Below are 21884 nucleotides of genomic sequence, written 5' to 3'. Positions count from 1 at the left end.
TTGGGTATCACTATAAACACATACAGTATTCACGACAAATACTATCTAGGTACTCAAGTGTAATATTCAACGCTGCAAACGCCTCTGACCCTTGTCGGGAAAAGGGATGCATATCACTAGCTACACTACACACATCGCTGCTGCTATAAACCCATAATAATTTATACATGTCCATGTACGCCGCTCATTCCATCAATGGCAATCTACCTACTGTGTCCTTCCATCAGGCAACCAATGCGCCATCCTGCCGGCAACTCCAGTGCCTTTGAAACGAAACGAATAATTCTAATCAATTCATGGATCTGTGTCCATTATTCGCTGCCAAATGAATGCTGTGTTTGCATCGCAGTGTCCAAAACGCATATGTACCGATCAATATGTTGTTCTTACCAACCCCGTCGTGAAGCGCTACGGCTTTCGTATCCTCCCCTATCAGCTCCAATATTTGGCCCTCCAGATGCGCCACTACGCCCCTCTTCGATACTTCGTCGGCCCTGTGCATCCATTTCCGAGAGATCAAAAACCAAAGGCTCCTCATTGACCGAGTCATCATCAGCCCGGACCTGCCTATTGAGAGATCCGGTGAAGCTACCTCGAGATGATTGAGGTGGGGTTTGTCTGTGTGAGGCCATGCCCATATATCGACGGCGTCCAAATGGCGAGCTGGACGTCGCTGCCGGGATCAAACCCTCAGGCGGATTCTCTTCTGAGAGCCCTTGCCGCAACATATCCGGTGTCTCCACACTCCCGACATCGGTAGCTGGCTCAAGTCTGTCTGATGGCCTTTGTGTAGATTCTTCTTCAAGTTGCATTTGTCTGCCAAGCAAAATGCTCAACGTAGGTGGCTCTCTGTCATCAGCACCCAAGCTGATACTTCGGTGTGCAAAAGCTGAGTCTGTATCATCATCATCAGCCACTGACCGATTTTGTAGCGCAACGGAGCTCGCTCGTCGCTGATAAGTCGCAAGTCGTGGCGAAAGAGGAATATCAATCGCCGTTGTACCGTCCTGCGTAATTGTGTTTTCTCTGATAGTCCCTGGCTGGGCGCTATCGGATGTTCGTCCCTGACGTGAAGTGATCCGTCCTTGGCCAGTATAATCAATAATTGAATTCTCGCTCAGTCTAGACGGAATCGCTGGCGTATGAGGTGTGTGGGGTGAAAGTGGTTTACCAGGAGATGATGATGCAGACACAGAGGCTGGTGCAGTCATTCCAGGTACGCTTGTTAATTGCCTACTAGAGGAGCTTGATGACCTCTGCATTTGCACGGACGATGTCATCGACTCCGTAAGTGCGTTGTTCGAGTCCCTCATCATATGAAAGCGAGATAGTTGCGCTACAGTCTTGTTCGTTGCGGATTCACCCGTCTTCGAAGGCTTAAAACTCTGCAATGTCTTCTTACTATCCAGGGCCTTAATGAAGTCTTCAAGTTGTTCACTGTCGTCTCGGAGGGAATCAGAGCTGGTACCTGCCACCTCAGCAAGTAGCCCAGACCCTGGCTGTGCCACCGATGAAGCCAAACTCTGTCTTCCACTACTTCCCTGCTCATCGTCCCCGGCTCTGCTAGCGCCTCCAAACGAGAGGCGTCCACGGCGGTGGGTGAAACTGCTGCTATAACGACTAGTCGATGCGGGTCGAGGAGAGCCTGCGACTGCAGTTTCTCCTGACGATGCAGGTGGGCCGCCTCGCAAAGAAGCTGGCATACCAGCAGTGAGCGATGTACGATTACCCGCCTGTCTAAGTGAAGGAATGCCTGGTCGTGTTAAAGATTGAGGTGAAGCAGGTTCAGCATCGAGTTGTCTAGGAACAGGTGAACCCGAAAGAGAGCCCGCCTTGAAAGGCTGAAACGACACCGAGGGTCGTCTACCTAAGCCCTCCAAGTTTGGTAACGTCGGTCGTGCTGTACCTTGACGGACCGGCAGAGAGCTTGGGCCATCTACATCGTTTTGTACCGGAATAGATCCTGGGGGTGAGCTTGTGTCGGAACCCGGTTGTCGCACTGATCTCAGAGCCGAGATCGGGCTGGTCCCTATGGGAACGTTCCCGTGAAACGTTGATAGGCTCCCATAAGCTTGCTGGATATCACTCAAATTTGGTCGTGATCGATGATCACGAAGCGATCCCACTTCGGCCGCATTTGCTCTTGATGTGTCGTGCTGCTGAGGAAGGGATGGTTTGAAGAAGTTCTCATCCACGCCCATAAAGCGAGAGCTAAGTAGAGCCTCAGAATCATCCACACGAAAGTTGCAGTCACTGCGGTATGTGACAACTGTGCTCAACCGACCAACAGGCACCTCCAGGTCGCCAAACACATACTCCGTCACTGGATCTGGCCTTCCATCAATGGGAAGGCGTAGTTGATCGTAGCGTGGGCGTTCAGGCTGAGATAGACGTATTCGACATCGGGGAATGAGAGCCGGATGTGAGTTTTTAGCAGCTCCTTGGCTGGCAAATTTCCATGCTGGAAGCAATCGGGTTGTGATGAATAGTGATCGGAAGAAAACAATAGCCTTCTTGTACACAGTCGGCAATATCGGACCAAAGTCGGCGGACGTCATGCCTGAGTGCTTCAGCTCAACTTGCCACCTTTCGATGACAACCTCGTTGTTTCTCCGCGATGCGCCGGAGCTGTCGGTGGAGGATCCATACGAATTCAACTGCTCCATTACATCCCACCTTTTACCGTTCTCATCGACAATGACGAGACTCTGGCTGTCTTTTAATCGAGAGGCATCCAGGTATACCTCGATAACCATTGGAGGAGGCAGGCTATCGAGGCTGCCACAGTTCTTCCAGATCTTGAGTTCATCTCTAAAGTCGTCAATCTCATCTGTCTCGATTTGGAACTATTCACTAATTAGCCAGTGAAGGTATACGGATAGCCAGCAAACCTACCCATTTATTAGGTTTCCGCGCGCCGTTAGCGCCGCGTGCAGGCTTGGATTTAATACGTGAGTCGAGAACAAGTACAGCCGCCTTTGCGTAGAAATTCTGCAGATGGGATTGTATCAGCAACCGTAGGATTAAGCCATTTGACAGGCCTGCACAGCCATGCCTTCCAATTCATACCTGTATTATCTGATCGAGTTTCCGCACGGAATCAGCAGGAGGTGCCGGTGTCGGCGGGCTCTCAAGGGAAGGCGAGTTTGGGACATCTCTTCCGGCGATATTCGAGCCGGCGCGAGGGCGAGAGCCCAAGACAGCTTCTCGGGTACTGTTGGATCGAGATGGCAGATTCGGCTGGGCTGTTACGCCTGGGGATGATACCCTGGCTGGGCCACGGGGTTGCTGATGCATGGTATATCGTGTTCGTGCGCGCAAAGTATACTGGTGTTGGTTGTCTGGTATCGGATTGATCACGAACGTATGGGGATCTTGATCGGCCAGGAGACCTGCTTATCCATGGTTCATGTCGTTATAGATAGATCGATCGATAGAGAAGGGAGGCTCGATGAATGAATGATGGGCTCAGATTTCGGTAGTCTTCTCCTCTGGATTCGGAAGTAGAAGCGGAGGATGGTTGGTTGTATGCAGATGAAGGTGTAAAGTGTAAAAAGGAACAGGGCGATGAAGGAAGCTTGGACCGTTGGCTATTTGTTGTCGCTGTCGGTGAGATTGCCAGACGTGAATGCAATGCAAAAGCAAAATCCAGGTAGGGTCGGACTGGACTGGACTGGGTAGGCAGCTTTCCGGGGTTGTTGTCGATAGATGTAATAGGTCTGGGAGAGGTGAGGTGTGAGAGAAGAGGATCTAACACTGTACAGGACAAGACAAGACGGTCCCGCAGGAGCGGTACCTAGGTAGGTAGTACTAAAAAGGTACTTGGCACCGTGGTTGTTTGTGTATCGTATTTGTCTGTTTATTTGTGCCCGGCAACATATATGAAGCAACGGGTTGCCGCAGTATGGACAGTTGCAGAAAACAACGAGTAATGAATGAATCGAGTGCCTGGGCCAAAGTTTGATTGTTTCGTTTGAGCCGAGTGATAGACTGCAACACAGTACCAAAGTAAGTATGTACCTCTCTCCTACTGCGGAAGACAGCCCGAGCTACCTAGGTACTAAGGCTCAAGGTCACCACTCAGGACCTCGTGATGGGGGACCGGGGCTGTCGTCATCGGCTAGAGCCTCACGTCACAGGGCTCATGGGGGTATGGTACCTTATGTATGCGCCTGAGTCGAGTCAGAGGCCAAGTCAAGTCAAGGTAATCTTTAATTAATCCAAGATTTACCGCAACTTGTCGATTCTCAAAGATGCACGGCTCTAATCGGCCGATTGTCGCTGTGTCCTGTGACCCGACAATAAAGGATAGACAGACCTCGAGTTAGTACCTACATTAAACTGCACAATACAGGACAGGACGTATCAAGGCAAGATAACGATTCGTATCAATGCACCTCCAAGGACCTCAAACGGCCTATAGAGGGGGGTTACAAGCTCGGATCAACACCAACAGGGGTTTGCTTCGAATCGCTCTGGGGCAGCCCCAGTATGTACGAGTAAGAGTGAGCGCCTCAAATCTGCTTGCTCTTCCATTTCAGGGTCTCGGTCCCCGCAAAGGTTCTCGTCAAAGCCTTTGTATGCTCATTACTTAGTACCTTTGTAGCACGCAATCCAATGGGAAGAGCATGTGCAATCCATCATCAATATTCCATGTTTCTCAAGCAACCGTTACTGGACCATGAATGAATTGAAACTACATATAGATTTAGGCAGCTCCTCTTCTGGTTGGCTCATGATGACTGTCACAACTCAATGCCAGTCATCGACTCGGGTGTTGACTCATGACATTCCCCTCTCCTCACAGGCTCACATTCACTGCAGACAACCCAAAAAGAGTACAAGAGATAAGCCCACCGGTTTTGAAGATAAGCGGCCTATCCTCACTTCAATAGATAGACGTCTGCCTGACCACGATGCAACTCAACCCGTTATCAAACCTATCGCACGTCTCTGCTATGCCTCTGATATGCGTTTCCTATAGCCTTCTTCATCGAGTTTAGCCTTGTAGATCCGGGACGTTTTGCGTCTTTGACCAAACATCCCCCCCACAGATGCATCGTGTACAAGGATGAGAGTTTACATGCCACAGCTTTTGTAAAGGTACGCACCCAGCAACCTTGAGAGCTACGAATAGCCAATGGGATGTATCACCTTGATGGAGGCATAATGGAATATTTGTGCCACAAACCCACGATTGATCGAGCTCACTGGCCTGCAACTTCAAGCAACATGGCAACTCAATCCGCACATACATCTCAAACTTCACAGCATTGCTTCGCCCTTATGCACCATAATACTTGGATTTCCTCTTGGAAATTCCTCTATTGAATTGGGAGATGATCATATGTACGATATACTCAGCGTTGTAACCAAGTGCCAATAAATACACTGAAGTAGACCCATCCTCCAGGCACCACTTGTTGTTCCTGTCCTATACCATGTCTCTTTGAGTCCTATGCTCCTCAAGGTCAACACCACTGGTGCCATATCATGCAGCCTGAGACTTATTGCCACGTCCTTTCCCTCCTCTGCCACGACTGCCTCCGACTCCACCTCCACCTCGTCCTCCGCTGGATCCTCGATTGTTAGTGCTTGAGCCAGCAGCTCCGCCCCTGGCTCCGCTTGCGCTGCTTTGTCCGGGGTTCGCGACCGCTTCACCGGTGCTCTTAGTCTTGCCACCTCGTCCTCGTCGACCCCTTTTTGATGCCTTGTTGTCTTTTTCTCGAACTTCTCTCTGCTTCCGTCGAGTCTCCTCCTCTTGTGTTCTACGACTCTCCTGGTCCCACCATTCTTGGAACGCTTGCTCTTGTTGGATCTCTTGTAGTGACCGCTTCGCAACAGCTTCCTTGACAGCTTCCTGCTCGCGCTGCTGCTGACCAATAATATCGGCCATACTGAACCCGAGCGTTGCCTCCGCCTTGGGTGCTGGTGTAATGTACGACTTGGAGTGTGGTACCAGTGGCTTTCTAGGCTGATCTGTCGAGGGTCCAGCAACAATTGCGGGGGAGCTGTTAGTTCGACCCTGTCCCGGAAACCTTGTATCGGGTGACGCAGTGCGTCTTGTTGCCGATTTTGGCTTCGTTTCTGAAGCGACAAGAGGTTTCGCGCTGGCAGATACTCCTTTGGGCATGTTTGATTCATCAGACATGGTTTCCTTGAGAGACGTCTTGGGCCCAGAGCTTGCTGCTTTCCAAGGAGCTGGCCGACCACCTTCTGGAACTGTTTCCCAAGGTATATGATTCGTTGACTCGTCCTTCGCTGCAGCTTCCGCTGCCGCCAGTGCCTGGAGCTGCCTTTTTCTTTCCTTTTGTGATATCCTAGTCGATGGTTTGCTCGCAGCCGCATCTTGTATTCTCTGGGCTTGAAGCCCGGCAGTCAGCGCGGACGTAGAGGTCGCCTCTGACATGATGTCTTTTAGATCTAACTTGGAAGTAGCCAACTTGGAGGAAGACCAAGGAACTCCAGGCTTGGAAGCTCGACCTCCTGGCGTCTTCAAGCTACTTAGCTCGGATGGCTGAGACTCAGGAGACAAAGAAAAGTCGAGGGGAGCTGGGCTATGCGCGGAGCCTGCATGCTCCTTGCCCTTCGACTCCTGCCATGTTTTAGGAAAGTGAGGAATATCGTCTGTATCTGGGGGCGAGCGAAGTTTCGTAGCTTCATTTAAAGGCGACTGAGGCTTTGCAGACAGAGTGCCATACTCGTCTTCCATGTCAAATATCATATCTGCTTGTGACTGCTTCGGCCGTAGACTAGGGCTAAAAGGCTCGTTGCGCCCACCTCTAGACTTGCGTCGAGTTGTCTCTGGGGTCTGCAAGGGGCTTGCTTCATCTAAGCTTCCAATCCGCGCCTTGAATGACGACGATAGCTTCTTTTCTTCGTCCCTCTGAGTTGTCTTGTAGGCCATCTCTTTGACCCTGGTCTGACGCTCCTCATCAATGTCAGCAGCTAACTCAGGGTTGCTTTCGTGAAGCAGGAGCTCCGCCCTTCCGCTGCGCACAAACGGGAATCGCGCAAGTTGGTTGTCACGAACCACTTCATCAAGCTCGAGCAGTAAATCCTCGTCCAAATCATCGAGAAGATGGTTTTCGAGCATTGACTCTAGCTGGAGACATATGTATTCGAGACCAGTATCCTTGAATTCCGAAATGGAGCATGGGCTGATCTCATTGAGCAAATTCGAAATATTTCTTGTTGTTACAAACTTGCCTATGAGCGCTTGACAAACTTGAGATAGCCTGTCGAGCATCAGCTCGTTTGCAACGCCCATTACGTCAAGGACAAGCTCCGAGAGCTCATCCACGTTGGACATTGAGACATTGTCGAAAAGCTCTTGTCCAACATCCGCATAGATAAAGGACATGACGTAGTGGAATGTTCTAGGGTCGACATGATTGAGATCAACCCTGATTCTTTCCGCAGTATCCATGCCATCACGGCGCCCAGCGAGCCACTGGCCTTGAGATCGTCCATTGAACATGCCCTCAAAAAAGGGGCACCGTTGGCACAATAGCTGACTATGCGCCATGACGTCTTCTCCATCCAACTCAATGATAATATCGCCATCGTCGAAAAATGAAGGATTAGAAATTGCTTGCTTGAAATCGTCATCGAGAGAGTCTTCGACACCACCTGTCTGTAAACGAACTGCTGCTTCCAATTTGGGCAAAGCAAGATGGATGGCGATTTTCATCAATTCTGTCCGAACATGTCGAAATCGGTACGCCAGTGGAGGTGCTTCGCGTGTGTACTTCCAAACAGGGACGAACCTATCCTGATAGGCATGAACCACAATGTTGAGGACAGTGTAGATGTCAACTTCAAAGAGTGTCAACAGGGGCTTGTCTTCAACAAGCTCGATGCGGAACGAATCTGTGCTAAATGTTGACCCTTTGTCACGCAGTTCCGAAAGCCCATGCCGTAAAACCGAACTCCTCCCTGCAAGAACCCAGCTGTGAACCGGTATTTTGATATCAGGCAAGGACGATGAACACATTGCCATATTCATGTCATCGTACTGGAAAGAATTTATATCCAGCCAACGTTGCAAGTCTGCCTCAATATCGGCTGACCGGAGAATTTCGTAGGTGACAGGATCACGTCTTTCTCTGCTTATAGCTGCTTCCCATACTTTTCGAACCTTCTGGTGTTGTGAGGCCTCGAAATCGTTGAGGCAAAGTAAGGAACCAATGTCGTCGCGAAGCGACTTGTCACCGATCACAATCTCCTGTGCCATGACCTTGCTGTCCTTTCTGATAGCTGCAAAAGCACCAAAAATGGAACTTCGAACAGCCACACAGTCGGTAATGTATGGCACTCGTTGAAACTTGACATCTTTGCGTTTAGTACCGTTTGAGCCAGAAAATCCAGTCAGCTTGCCTTTGGCGCGTTTGACTCGATTCCACACAGCCCCTGACTCTGTACAGATGATGACTGAGCCATCTTCACCGACCCCAACAGAGGCAACACCGTCCTTGCGGGAGTCCCAGATACATTGCGGCTGGGTTAGCGCATTTTTTATTTTGACGGGGTTAGTTGTAGAAGCAGCAGATTGACTAGATTGACTTGAGTCTCCTTTGTCGTTAAGGTGCAGTGTGAAAAGGTCTCCGCGAGCAGTGACCGCCGCTATCGTTTCACCACCCGCAGTAATGAAATCGATCTCCCTTCGACCCCCTGACTCGTAGCGTGTCATGGTGATGTTGTTTGCAAAGACATCAGGGAACGGGAATTTAACCAGATTATAACCATAGTGGCTAAAGACCCATACGGTATGGTTAGACAGTAGACATATCGTAGCTTTGTCAATAGCGGATACCATCTCAATCGGGGCTGCCAAAAGTGAAGCAGCAACCTTACGGGGGGTATGCTGGATGTCGAGAGATCTTGAATCGGCGTCCATCAGAGCGAGTTGCCCTACATTCCGGCCCCAAGTAAACAAAGAGGTTCCTGTGTGTGCGACTGAATGGTTCGCAGAGGCAGCAACCCCCAGAACGATTTCCTTCTTAAGAGACCCAAAGACTTGACGTGGGGTAAGGCTCATGGGCTCCTCATCTGCCTTCAAAGGGGTGGGTAGAGCATATCCAAGCTGTGAGGCAGGATTGAGGCCCCATGTCCAGAGTTCTCCATTGTCAGCGACGGCCATTGTATGGTTCTGGCCCAACGCGACTTGGTGGATTTTCTTGTCCAAGAATGGGCCTTGAACGGGGACAAACTTGAACTGCGTGTTCTCGTCTCCCAATCCAAGTCGACCTCCACGACCAACACCACAAATGTACAGATTCGATACTGGATCGGTGGTCAAAATGGCACTGTGCAGTTTAGACATGCACACATCTTGAATAACAATAGGACGGTTCCTGACCAAAGTCGGTATCTCATCCAATTTAAGTGAAGATGGCGCTTCAACATCCTGCTCTTCCAGGTGAGAATGATAGAATCGGTGCACAAGAAGGTCGGGTCTAGAGAGGTGAATCCGGTCAGGGTACTGACGATCATCTTCATCTCCAACTCCGAGAGACCGATTTTTGTTGCTGCCAAAAACAAAAAGCTCATCGCCATCGATCGATTTTCTCAGCCCATGCGAAGCTTTCACAATGCTGTGATAATAATTAGTCAAACCCAACAAAAGAAAACCGCTACAGCTCACTTATGGAAATCATCTCCTCCGCTGTCGATACTTTCAACATCGCTATCCGAGTTGTTTCCATCTTCCATGCTCTTCAATGACCTTGCGGCGATCGTCGAGTTGTAAACATCAAAAGGACTGTTGCCCTCATGGTCTTTGGTCTTGATTAAAAGACCTACTTTGTTCACAGAATTCAAATTATGGCTCGTTAAGTCGACTCGTTCCTGTTCCAACAACAGGCGTGCGATTGAAATGTTTCCAGCATATAGAGATCGATGGAGGGCGTTCCAGCCACTCTCAGGATCTTGTACATAAAGGTCGATCGCGGGGTGCTCGATAAGGGCTCGGACAAATTCGTGGGCGTTTGGATCGGTAGAGGAGGCGGCACGGAGGAGGATTGTAAGTCCAGCATGATCACGGCTATTGACTTCGGTTCGTCCAAGATGCGCATTGTTATCCCTTGTTTTGCCCGGTGTCTGCGGATGGCCAGATGTGCGCCTTTGCTTCGCTGCAGGTCGTGGAGAAGTCCCAGGAAGACCGGGGCTTCCTCCAAAAAAGCTGCCTGATCCTCCTACCGCGGGACTCTTTGAGACGGACTGAGCATTGTAGCTGGTTGGGGCCAGCAGACGCCGAAATCGGTCGACATCGTTTTCCCAGTAATATTTCCACAGTAAGTGACTCATGGGCAGGGGACAGGACAAGCAGACTCTCCCGGGCGCGAAAGGCACCTCGCTGTGACTCTCGATGGGTCACGGCTTATTTAAAGGTGCAATTTGAAGCGCAGGAGAGCTTGAGACAGTGACAAGCTCCAGTAAATTCGGGATGTGATGTTGTTGGCGCAAGATAAATTGCGACAATTGTCTTTGGTGTAAGTTGCCACCAAGAGTGGATTTGATGGGCGATGGATAGAGCAGAAAGGGGCGCTGGTCGGTTGAAGCTTCGTATCGAGTCGCGGTTCTTCGATTAAAAAGTCGTTCGATAGTGTGTAGAAGTTAGGATGGGATTTGATGAGCCGAGAAGATAGAGAACGGCCGGATCTGTCGGGTTAAAAGGGTGAAGATGCAATGTCATAAACGACTTTGAGACTCATTCGAGGTACTAGCGAGCCCTGGAGGGGCCAATTGTGCGCGTCAGCAAGTGCCCGCCTTAGAACCTTCCATGAACGTGCCCCAAAAAACGTGCCTTGCCTCAATACAGACAGAACCTACCCCGCCATGCAACTGCATGCAATCACTGTCTTCCGAATTAAACCAATGATGGCTCTTCTCTTCGAGGTGTGCAGCTCAAACTACTACAACATAATCTGAGGGCTTCACCACATGGCTTCGATAGATGCCTTTCATTTGTCGTTCATGATTTTTTTCACCGTCTCAGGATGTATTGTGCGTGCCTGGCAGAACGACCACTTGTCTCTTGCGGCTTGCCCAAGACATTAGGAGAAATCATCAGATCGATGCTCTTTTGCTGCACATATCAAGCGTTGTGAGCCCATTATTTGCTTACTTCAGCACCACCACAAGTCAGAGAAACATTGCAACGACTTGATATATGTTGAGTCCTCTGTTGAGCAACCAAGACATTGAAAGCGATGTATCGAGTAAATCATGCTTCTGTCACAGACATGAACAGACCGGCGCATCGGGTTACATGCATCATCTCCGGACACCCGCGGCCATGGTGAGAATTAGGCTTCCTGTCATAGTAATCGAAGAAAAAAAGTCAGCACAGACAATACTCAGGAAATTGATATCCTTTGATGCCTGCTACTGGCCTTGTAGGAACCGAGGGTTGAAATGGAGAGCATACATATCGGGTGTTTTGAAGGATGCGCAATTCCCCCCAGTCCTTTCAGATCTCTGGAATAAAGCAGTTGAACTACGGCTCTACGGATGGTCCTGGCTTGTAACAGCAGGTACTTTAGTTATACACTTGCAATTCGACCTAGACTATAGCTGGTATGGTACTGTCAGGGTTATCTCATCTTGTTCATCACCGGTCAATGTGCCCGATCCGGCCGGTCGACGGGATGGAGACCGGTGCACGGTGATCGGAATCGTGGGGTAAAAGATCAAGGATGCTCATGCTCATGCTCATGCTCAGCTTCCTATTGCAAACAATGCGACAGCTCTCTTCAACTCTGTTCGGGAAACTATATGTCGAATTGAAATATTATATCAGTGTTCTTGACAATGGTAAGGTGGTTCGAGATCTTAGAACAGAGACACTCTCAAGCCGGTGAACGAAATGGTAAGTTTCCGCGGTTATTCTATGCCAAGAACAGCTTAATGTAGCAATTCGAGAACGTCTGGTCAACTGTGTCTCCGAATTCCTTCCTTTATAAGACGTTGGCATACGGTATTTACGTTTTTCTGCTCTATTGCCACGCCCTCTTTAATGTCTCGTTTTTGCGGTAATGAGTCCTCGGGAGTATCATTGAACCTCTGAAAATAGCCTGTGAAGCTGTGTGTTCTTGGCTTCTCAAGGTCCCAGGTCTGTGGAGCCGCATGTGCATCATTTGCGGGCTCTTGTTTTTTAACAGAGCCTATCAAGCATAAGTAACCCGTAGCCAGGGACAAGGGACCCCTCGACGCCGCTGCTCAGGTACAGCAGCTTGAAGGCTAATTCTGGCTGGATAAGAGCTTTACCTAGTAGCAGACATGGGCATCCGGGCTGCCTTTATCCTGCCGAATATCTGGACTATGTGCCACAAACAGCAATGAGGTTAATAGTTGTACAAGAGACTACAAGCTTAAAGTGTTATTTGTGTTTTCTAGAATTGGTGACAATGACGAATAGGTGCAGCCAAGACATAATAGATCATAGCCAAACTTGTCTCGCAGCGTCGGAGAAGAATCGGAGACTTTCAAACAATATCAATGGATGGGATACCTACCGTCTTACCAAAACGAGGATCATAGAACAAGGGCAGGACAGAACGAAACGGAATGAAACAAGAAAGGACCCCTCCCCCAGGTCTTGACTGTCCATCATCTCCACAATCAATTGATCCATTTGGCATCGTTCTAATTAACGCCGGTGACAGTCTAGACAGTCCTGTCTCCCATCTCCACTATTCAAAAGTTACGGAATCTTATCATCCAAGCCCAAACCCGATAAGACGAAAGACACACCACCAAAAACAAATCCCTCCACTCTCCGGTCCGGCCTTCGCTCGGAGCTCGCCATCTTCCCTTCCGTTAACTAATCTCGACTCGACTTGTTCTTTTGTCAACTTGCGACAACCTCCGCTCAACCTCGTCTTCTTGTTTATTCTTCTTGTCTTTGCTCCTCTTCGTCCGGTCGCCAGTACAGTCGTCGCAATGTCTGCTGATCAGCCCCTCCCCTTCATCTACCAGTTCGCTGCAGGTACGCAATATCTCCCCGTTCGCCCGTTCAACCTTAAAACGTTTCCCTCAAGAGTCAATGGCTAACTCGAGGTGAATAGGCGCCATTGCCGGTGTCTCGGAGGTATGCTCGTCTGAGTTTTGTCCCGTTGGGAGCCGCTGCTAATTTTGTGCTGGCTGTAGATTCTGGTGATGTAAGACCACTTCTGTCGCGTGCTCGAGATATTTTAGCTAACAACACCTCAGGTACCCTCTTGACGTTGTCAAGACCCGAGTGTATGACCAACCTCGCGTGCGCTATTCGAAAAATTATACAATCGCTAACTAAACTGTTAGCCAACTGCAGACTGGTTCCGGTGCCACCGCTGAGTACAATGGCATGCTTGACTGCTTCCGCAAGATCATCAAGCAGGAGGGGTACGCTTTGCGCTCACCGTTTGGGCATTGCGCTCGCAGCTAACAAAACACATCAGCTTCTCCCGACTCTACCGTGGCATCTCTGCCCCCATTCTCATGGAGGCTCCCAAGCGAGCTACCAAGTTCGCTGCCAACGATGAATGGGGCAAAGTCTACCGAAAGATGTTTGGCATGGACAAGATGAACCAGCCTCTCTCCGTCCTCACCGGTGCCACTGCTGGTGCCACCGAGTCTTTCGTCGTCGTTCCCTTTGAACTCGTCAAGATTCGTCTGCAAGACAAGGCCTCTGCTGGAAAGTACAACGGCATGGTCGACTGTGTCGTAAAGACCGTCAAGAACGAGGGTCCTCTCACTCTTTACCAGGGTCTCGAGAGTACCCTATGGCGCCATATCCTCTGGAACGCTGGTTACTTCGGCTGCATTTTCCAGGTCCGACAAATGCTTCCCAAGGCTGAGACCAAGAAGGCTCAGATCACCAACGATCTCATTTCTGGTGCCGTTGGTGGTACTTTCGGAACCGTGCTCAACACTCCTCTTGATGTTGTCAAGAGCCGAATTCAAAACACCCCCAAGGTTCCTGGCCAGATTCCCAAGTACAACTGGGCTTTCCCCGCCGTCGGAACTGTGCTCAAGGAGGAGGGTTTCGGTGCTCTGTACAAGGGTTTCTTGCCCAAGGTAAGTCATCTTATCGGAAAGAGAAAGCGAAGTACTAATGATTCCTCAGGTTCTCCGTCTTGGTCCCGGAGGTGGTATCCTCTTGGTCGTGTTCACAACTGTTATGGATACCTTCCGCAGCTGGCACTACCCCGTTACCAGTGCCCTTAAGAACTAGATTATAAAATGAGAATAAGGTCAAACGAGCTTAGAAAGATACCAACCCACATTTAGGCGGTCTCCGAAGGGAATTAGATTCTAGAGCAACAAGCTAGAATCTGATTGTTGCCTACACATCCTGTCAATTCAGATCAGATGATGTGAAGGAGCAAGAACAAGGCGTTTTGCTTCGATTTTAGCTACAGCATTGAATAGAGCTTGAGTCGAGTCATTCTGTATCTGAAAATCCCACAACGTACTTATCGCTCTTATATAAGGTGAATTTAAATAAACATAAAGCCAATGCTGGCTTGCCAGAATCAGGATTCTCATGTATCATCGCAAGTGTATCTTTGTTATAGTCTATTAAACACAAAACTCGCATGTGGTGCTTTGTTGTATATCATCTTCGATTTGGGCGTCCCTTTGTTGTCCGCTCCGTGTAGCAGCCGCTTGACTTTCATCTCTACCCAGCTGCCGACTTACACGGAACTTCACAGGTTGGCTTCCTCGTAGCTCCACCTCTATCATCTATACCGCACCACCAATTCCGGACTTCTCCATACTCAAGTTTCATCTTCTCCTCTTCTTCTCTTTCAGCTTAGATGTCCTCTCATTCTCTTCTAATTTAGGCCTCTTATAGCCTGAGCTTTCTCCCTAACCTCCCCTGATCTCTTCTACTATTTTATGATCTCTCCTAACATCTTGTGGTCTCTTATGGTCTCTTATGGTCTCTTCGACAGTGATTCCTCATCTATCCTCTTCGATCCTATTCGACAGTGATTCATCATCCCTTACAGGTCGTCTATATAAAGCCCCCTTTCTTCCGTCTTCTTTCATCTCTCTTCTTCTTCCTTCCTTCATCATCTTCAACAACCATCACCATGTCGGACGCAGCCCCCGGTGAGGTAGACTTCGTCCATATTAACTCTAATGATGACAATCATTCAGAGTTAGATCATGATGATGCGGCAACGGTCCCATCTATTGAGAACAACGACGCCAACAGCGACGCCAACAGCGACATCAATAACGAAGATCTTTTTGATGAAAACGACGATCCTTTTAATGATGATGATGAAACTCAAGAAGATGAAGAGCGATTCCGGGATAGGAATCCTAATGCAGAGCTTATGGTGGCTCTGGAAGAAGACGAAATTCCCATAGACGACTGGGATACGCTGACATCATTTTACCTAGAGTATCGACAACGCTTCCTCCAAAAGAGAGCAGATCTGCAAGATTGCAGAGTATTTAACAGAGGCAGGGTGAGACTTCTCAACCGACATGTTGCGGCTTTGGAGGCAGCAGTCGAAGAATTCTACGCAGTACATACTTTGAATGCCGAGGAGAACAGAAGACTTGCTGAAGAGAACGATGCCCTTCGACAGTTCGTCGCAGATGACGTACTGGCCGGTTTCCCAGAGCCTGAACAACTGTTTGACTTGGTAGCATCCTTGCCTCTGCCCGTATGGAATGGGCTGACAGAAACCGCCCGGCAATACCTCATCGTGGGGCGACGACATGTGCTGCGAGCCGCGAGCCCCCGGAATACTGAGAGGGTATGTGCTCATCTCCATTCCAGCATCTCATGGTATCGGATTACTGACAGATTGTAGAGATGGCCAGATGCAGCCGAGAACTTTCTCGCAAATGGTCCTAATGATCATTACAGGGACTGGGGGGATATCTACAAGCTCTCGTGTCGGGAAGAGAACATGTCATGGTCTTTTGGGGAATCCAAACCACCCAAGACCCACCCGTACTTGAAGCTCATACCTCCGACGGCGAGCCAGGAAGAGAGTGCAATCTCTGGAGATTTCGACGGCTGTACTCCACCGCCTACACCGCGTGATTACGAGTCCTCAACATCAGGTGAAGAAGAAGAAGAGGTTCGGCCATTTCGGTTCCAAAAGCTTCCTCGGCAGATCCAGCTCAAGATCTTGAGTCATGTTCTCGTTTTCGATGATGTTGTTCACCCTGTGTCTCGTCTCGATCCTTACTACGAGCCAGAGTCGTTACATCGAAATTGCAATGGCGAGACGACACTCCTTCATCGGTTCCACATTGGAAGGGAACCTGTCTCTCTGACTTTCGGTACTATTCATCCCCAGAGACTTCTTGCTCCTCTCCTGGTATGCAAAGCCTGGAACGCAATTGGTTCCCATATATTCTATGGGATAAACACCTTTGTTTTCTCTTCCATTGGCGAATAGGGTCGCTTTGCGAGGAACATTGGATGTAAACTCCAGATTGTTCAGCACATTGAGCTTCTGTGGATGGGCTCACAGAGGCTCACATATGAGGTTGACAGTAAGGGCAAGTACACGTCTCGCAGAACTCACGACTTGGCTTATCTCACAGGGGCCTGTCGCCTGAAGACAATGGCGGTTCACATACCAGAGTCCTCGAAGAAATACATGCGACGCAAGCATGAGCCCCGGGAAATGATTGCTTACATGGAAAATCTCACACGAAACCAGCCAAGCTATCGGCTCTTCCGAGAATTGCGTGCAACTCAGGGGCTAGGCTACGTCTATTGCCTTCGTGGTATGAAAGAAATCACCTTCTGGGACTACGAAAAATGGCTCAAGGAGAAGGACCCCAGAATGCCAGTCCGTGACTGGACTTTTGTTCAGGACATCAACAATTGTGTGCGTCGAGAGAAACCGCACCGCGGTGGTCACTTCTCTGAAATCCGCTACTTGGCACCGATAATGGGCGGGTGTCGTCCCAGTGCCGCGCTCGCTGCGAGACTTGAGGCATTCGTCAATCGACCTACAGGGCTTCTCACGCCACCGCCTGATCTGCATCCGCTCCTTCAGACTTCTGTGAACGATCCCATCGTTGTCCGTGATTCTGATGATGAAGGAAGTTCTGATACTGAGGAAGGCAATGAAGCTGAAGACTCAGGCGATGAGGACTCAGGCGATGAAGACTCAGGCGATGAGAGCAATCATGACGACAGCTCTGATGACGGCGGCGGCGGCGGCGGCGGTACAGACGATGCTGTCGCCACTGGTGGCATCGAACCTATCAATGTCAGCGATGATGAAGCTGATGATGAAGCTGAGGATGAGAATGAGGATGATGATCATGGCGAAGCTGGAGATGGCATAATGGAAGCCACGGATGCAACAGAAGCGGACAGAGTTGCGATGCCGCCACCTGCGGCCCCTATGCGTGATGATTCGCCTGGTCACGGAACAGAATCGTCCTTGTTCGTACCCAGCGCTACTCCTGAGTCCCCACGCCCAGTTTTTGTCCAGAAGTTGGAAACACCATCATCGCCAGGAACCTCATCTCGCGCTGGAAGCACTCCATCAAGAGCGAATCGTGAGGAGAGCGGCTTGTTTCTAGGCTCTCCTATTGCAGGGAACCGAGAGTCACCCATCGATATGACTCGGGATGATGACTTGCCTGAAGGTCAGAACAAACGGCCATTTGACTCTTGCAGCAAGGGTGATGATGACGACGATTGTCAGTACATGGGAAGCTCACCCAAGAGGATGAAATCTGAAGATGGTGAAGGTAAAGGTGAAGGTGAAGGTGGAAATGGTGGTGGTACTGAGAGCGGTAGTAGCGGGAATGATGCCAATGCGGGCTCTAGACCTTTCATCATAGATGACGATGATTGATTGATTTGCTATTTTCGAGCGAAAGGTGAAGATTTCGGGTTGATTTGCAGGCGAAATGATCAGGACCGGGAATGGGAAATTTGGCGATGATTTTGGTACGGAGCTATGAGGTTCGGATGGAGATATTTTTGGGAGGTCCTGCAGAAAAGTGCCTAGGCGTTATATAACCCAATCAGTAGGTTCATAAGATACCTACCAAGGCTAGATACACCAGTATCTACAGTACACGATAATAATAAATCCCCCAATTGCCCCCCAGCCGTCTCATGGGCAAGATTCGAGTGACCATTATTTAATGAGTAGTCAGCATAGGGTAAGACGAGTACTCAGTGTAAGTACAAACAGGATGATCTTACCTTAGTAGTTATGTAACACGGCTAGTGGGTAACAGAAAAATTAAGATCTAAGCTTTTGGCTAGAAAAATAAATAGTGTAATTAGTAGAGTCTAAATGGCATAAATTGTTCTACTAATTTCGTCTCTTAAACTCCTAATGGCCAGGTTTTCTGATACCCTGAGGGACGGTTAGGGGTCTCGGGAACGTGACGTAGGTCTTTCCTAATGAGGACAGCGGGTGTAAATCACACCCTGACGCCTGTGTAAGTTGAATCTCAGCCACAGTTGACGAAGCTACCAGAATGGACATTCAAGAGCTTCCAATAGAATACAGACAAGAATCAAACTTTGACCGACATCAAGCAAATCATACAAGTCATTATGCAAGAAAGAAAGCAACCATCAATTTAAACACGCATACATACGCAAGATCCAAGACCCCCGCAAATCTTGGCATAGCTCTCTTTAGCTGGCAAGTGAAAATGGATACGTAATCAGCTTGCAGTGCCACAACCTGTCTCTCTAGTTGCCTTAGGCCTTGTTTCTAGGCCTGTGCAAGCAAGCCCGGTAGGTGTGAGTTCCCAATCCCAATCCAATCCCAATCCCAATCCGCATGAGAGCGCCAATTCATCATCCTGCACTCACCCATCCTTTTTCCCTCGCTGAGAGTCGCGTCAAGAGCGCCTTTATTCCTCTAATCGCTGCTCCGACACGTCCGAACCTAACTTCTTTCTATACTTGGGATCCGCCTCTCCAATAAAACTTTGGTGCTTAGCCTCTCTCTCCTCTTGTCTCTTATAAACTCGTGTCCGGTCGGTCTCCCCGACCTCTTGAAATCGAGACCTAATCGATCACCCCACGAATTGTATTCTCCAACCTCCTTCACAAACGATCCCCTTACAGATCGCCAATTCCAAATCAAACGGCGACTGAATCTTGTCTTGCTTGATCGCGATCTCACGCCAACATTGCTGAGAGCGGCACTGATTATACCGTCATCGCTGGAGCTCGCTCGTTCTATCCCCTCAACGCCCCTCCCGGTACTAGTTCCGTTGACTCCGTCTCACGGGCGCGCATCTCAAGCTCGAGTCGCATAAACTATCGCTCGAAAAGCTTCAAAAATTTCCATCGTTGCCTCAAGCCTCGCCGAACCACCCAGGGAAACCCTATCTCGGCCGATCGATTGGTGCTCAAGAAGCATACCTCCCTCACCTATTAAAACACCTGTTCGAGATCCTACAGTACAAATCACAAATCGCCCATCATGTCCAAGGTAATGCGAAGCGTCAAAAATGTGACCAAGGGTTATTCCAGCGCCCAGGTCAAGGTCCGAGAAGGTTAGAAACTACCGCGCAATCCGTGTCCATCGCTGACCATGTACACGCAGCCACCAGTAATGATCCATGGGGTCCGACGGGTACCCAGATGAGCGAGATCGCTCAAATGACATACAACACGTACGTAGACGGCATGCGCATCGCTGCGTTACCCCAATCATGATGTGAAGTACTGACATGGCATGACGCGATCAGATCAACCGAGTTTTATGAGATTATGGACATGATCGATAAGCGCCTGAACGATAAAGGCAAGAACTGGCGTCACGTCCTCAAGGCACTCAAGGTTTTGGATTATTGTCTCCATGAAGGCTCAGAGCTCGTGGTCACATGGGCCCGTCAGAGCATCTATATCATCAAGACTCTCCGTGAATTCCAGTATGTTGATGAGGAAGGTCGCGACGTAGGACAGAATGGTAGGTACCGGCTTTGCGTCGCATTAGGAGGTTTCTAACACATCTATAGTCCGAGTTGCCGCCAAGGAGTTAACCTCCCTTATTCTTGACGAAGAAAGATTGCGAGCCGAGCGAAGTGACCGAAGATCCTGGAAGTCGCGCGTTACTGGTCTCGAAGAGTTCGCCCCTCAGCACGCTGAACCTGTGCACCAGGCAAATCGACGACAACAGCCAAGAAGACAAATGAATGAGGAGGAAGATGCCGAATACCGCTTGGCTCTCGAGGCAAGCAAGTACCAGGAGGAGGAAGACAGGAAGAAGCGCGAGAGCCGACCCGATGACGACGACGATCTTGCGAAAGCAATTAAGCTTAGTGAAGAAGAAGAGGAACGAAGGCGTAGGGAGCTAGAGAACAGTAATGCTGCTTCACTCTTCGACGATGATCCCACGCCCTCGCAGCAAACCAGTCAGCCACAGTACACTGGTTTCAATCAGGGCTACCAGCAAGGCAATCCCGTTGACTTCTTTGCCAATCCTATCGAACAGAACCAGCCTCAGCCTACTGGCTACATGAACAATGCCTACACTGGCTTCCAACAGCCTCAGCCTACTGGTTTCCAGCCAAACTACAACACAGGCTATGGTGGCCAGCAGACTGGAATGGGTTTCGACCCATTTGGCCAGCAGCAGCAGCAGCCTCAACAACAGCAAGGCTTCCAGCCCCAACCAACTGGTTTCAACCCATACCTGCAGCAACAGCAGCAGCCTCAACAGCAATCTTTCTCCTCACCAGCGTCTCCCGAGCCCACTCTCCAGCCTGGTAGCAACAACCCTTGGGCTACCAGCAACAACCAGCAGCAATCGTTGCAACCAACCCCTACTGGCTCCAACAACCCCTTCGCCCAGTTCGGTCGTCCCCAATCCGCTCGACCAAACCCCATGTCGTCCTTGGGAGCGCTTCCTGAACAGAAGAGCCTCAACTCGTTCGGCAACCAGTCTCAACCTCAGCCCCAGCTACAGCAACAAAACAGCTTCCCTATGCAATCGCAGAATAGCTTCCCTCAGTCGCAACCCTCATTCAACGCTCCTCAAAAGGAGATGAGCGAGCACGAGACTCGACTCAACACATTGCTTGCCAGTGGCGATGGCATGGATACCTTTGGTAATACAGGCAACCTACGTATTCCTGCTCAACATACGGCTCCTGGCACATTCATCAACAGCGCTGGCTCAGGTGCTGCTCGCGTTAACGCTGAGGCCACCGGAAACAACCCTTTCCTACGACAACAGTTCACGGGCATGCCCACAGTTAACTATGGTGCTCAGATGCCAGCCGCTACCGGACCTGCAGGCATGAATGGCCAGACCAACAACCCCTTTGCCCATCAGCAGGCGCCGCAGCAACAACAGCAAAACCATGACTTGATCCAATTCTAATCTACCTAGGTTGTAAATTGTCGACTTACCCTTACCTATAGTAGGTTGTCAGGCAGATTCACTGGTTGATGAGGAACCATCTGCTTGATTGCCTCTAACTTTTCTTTGTTGCGTTCATCTTCATCTTCCGGTTTGAACCCGATTCCCGTTTTTTGCGCAGGCGAAGGATGGTATTCCCCTGTTGTCGGTGTTGTTTTGTTCTATGGAAGTCTAGCATGTGGGAGGTCCAGTTGTGATGGGAATGGGAAAGCTTTTGTGGATTTTGGGGATTTAGAGAGCGCCCCCGAAGCATTCAAAAAAACAATTCTTAGATCTTATTGAAATCTACTCCTGACTCCGTCGTATCCTTATTGCGCCATTTCCCTTTTTCTGCTTCAATGTCTCCAACGTGCCTGAACTGCTGGGGAAAACCTGACTCTAAATCAACCCGGCACGACAATGTGCCTTGACTTGGCTAGCCCAGTCATTCATGCATGCGGCTCAATAACGGGGTTGCATGACTTGTGAGACAGTGTCGTCAGTACCACTTCTGCGACTATAACT

At 49.6% G+C, this 21884-nt stretch overlaps 5 protein-coding genes across 5 annotated transcripts; 3 read left to right on the top strand and 2 right to left on the bottom strand.

The window, feature by feature from the left end:
- Window positions 1–386: 386 nt before the first annotated feature.
- ATG13 (autophagy protein 13) lies at window positions 387–3297 on the bottom strand (the record flags this gene model as incomplete). Its single annotated transcript, XM_044849142.1, has 3 exons — window positions 387–2846; window positions 2896–2991; window positions 3070–3297. The coding sequence occupies 3 exons, from the start codon at window positions 3295–3297 to the stop codon at window positions 387–389; spliced, it is 2784 nt and encodes a 927-aa protein (XP_044707852.1).
- Window positions 3298–5491: 2194 nt separating this feature from the next.
- FPOAC1_004599 (uncharacterized protein) lies at window positions 5492–10308 on the bottom strand (the record flags this gene model as incomplete). The annotated part of the gene is made up of 2 exons (XM_044849141.1): window positions 5492–9596; window positions 9647–10308. 2 exons carry the CDS (start codon window positions 10306–10308, stop codon window positions 5492–5494), a joined length of 4767 nt encoding a protein of 1588 aa, XP_044707851.1.
- Window positions 10309–12945: 2637 nt separating this feature from the next.
- On the top strand, window positions 12946–14218 carry FPOAC1_004598 (uncharacterized protein; the record flags this gene model as incomplete). The annotated part of the gene is made up of 7 exons (XM_044849140.1): window positions 12946–12991; window positions 13071–13093; window positions 13153–13163; window positions 13216–13245; window positions 13306–13386; window positions 13443–14061; window positions 14111–14218. The coding sequence occupies 7 exons, from the start codon at window positions 12946–12948 to the stop codon at window positions 14216–14218; spliced, it is 918 nt and encodes a 305-aa protein (XP_044707850.1).
- Window positions 14219–15083: 865 nt separating this feature from the next.
- On the top strand, window positions 15084–17837 carry FPOAC1_004597 (uncharacterized protein; the record flags this gene model as incomplete). Its single annotated transcript, XM_044849139.1, has 3 exons — window positions 15084–15761; window positions 15819–16334; window positions 16416–17837. The coding sequence occupies 3 exons, from the start codon at window positions 15084–15086 to the stop codon at window positions 17835–17837; spliced, it is 2616 nt and encodes an 871-aa protein (XP_044707849.1).
- A 1599-nt stretch (window positions 17838–19436) lies between these two features.
- FPOAC1_004596 (uncharacterized protein) lies at window positions 19437–21341 on the top strand (the record flags this gene model as incomplete). The annotated part of the gene is made up of 4 exons (XM_044849138.1): window positions 19437–19509; window positions 19560–19629; window positions 19705–19925; window positions 19975–21341. 4 exons carry the CDS (start codon window positions 19437–19439, stop codon window positions 21339–21341), a joined length of 1731 nt encoding a protein of 576 aa, XP_044707848.1.
- Window positions 21342–21884: the final 543 nt, after the last annotated feature.

Source organism: Fusarium poae, chromosome 2 (genome assembly GCF_019609905.1).
Source record: "Fusarium poae strain DAOMC 252244 chromosome 2, whole genome shotgun sequence".
Classification (NCBI taxonomy): Eukaryota; Fungi; Ascomycota; class Sordariomycetes; order Hypocreales; family Nectriaceae; genus Fusarium; species Fusarium poae.
Note: the sequence above shows the minus strand (reverse complement) of the source record. Positions and strands in the feature narration are given on the sequence as shown.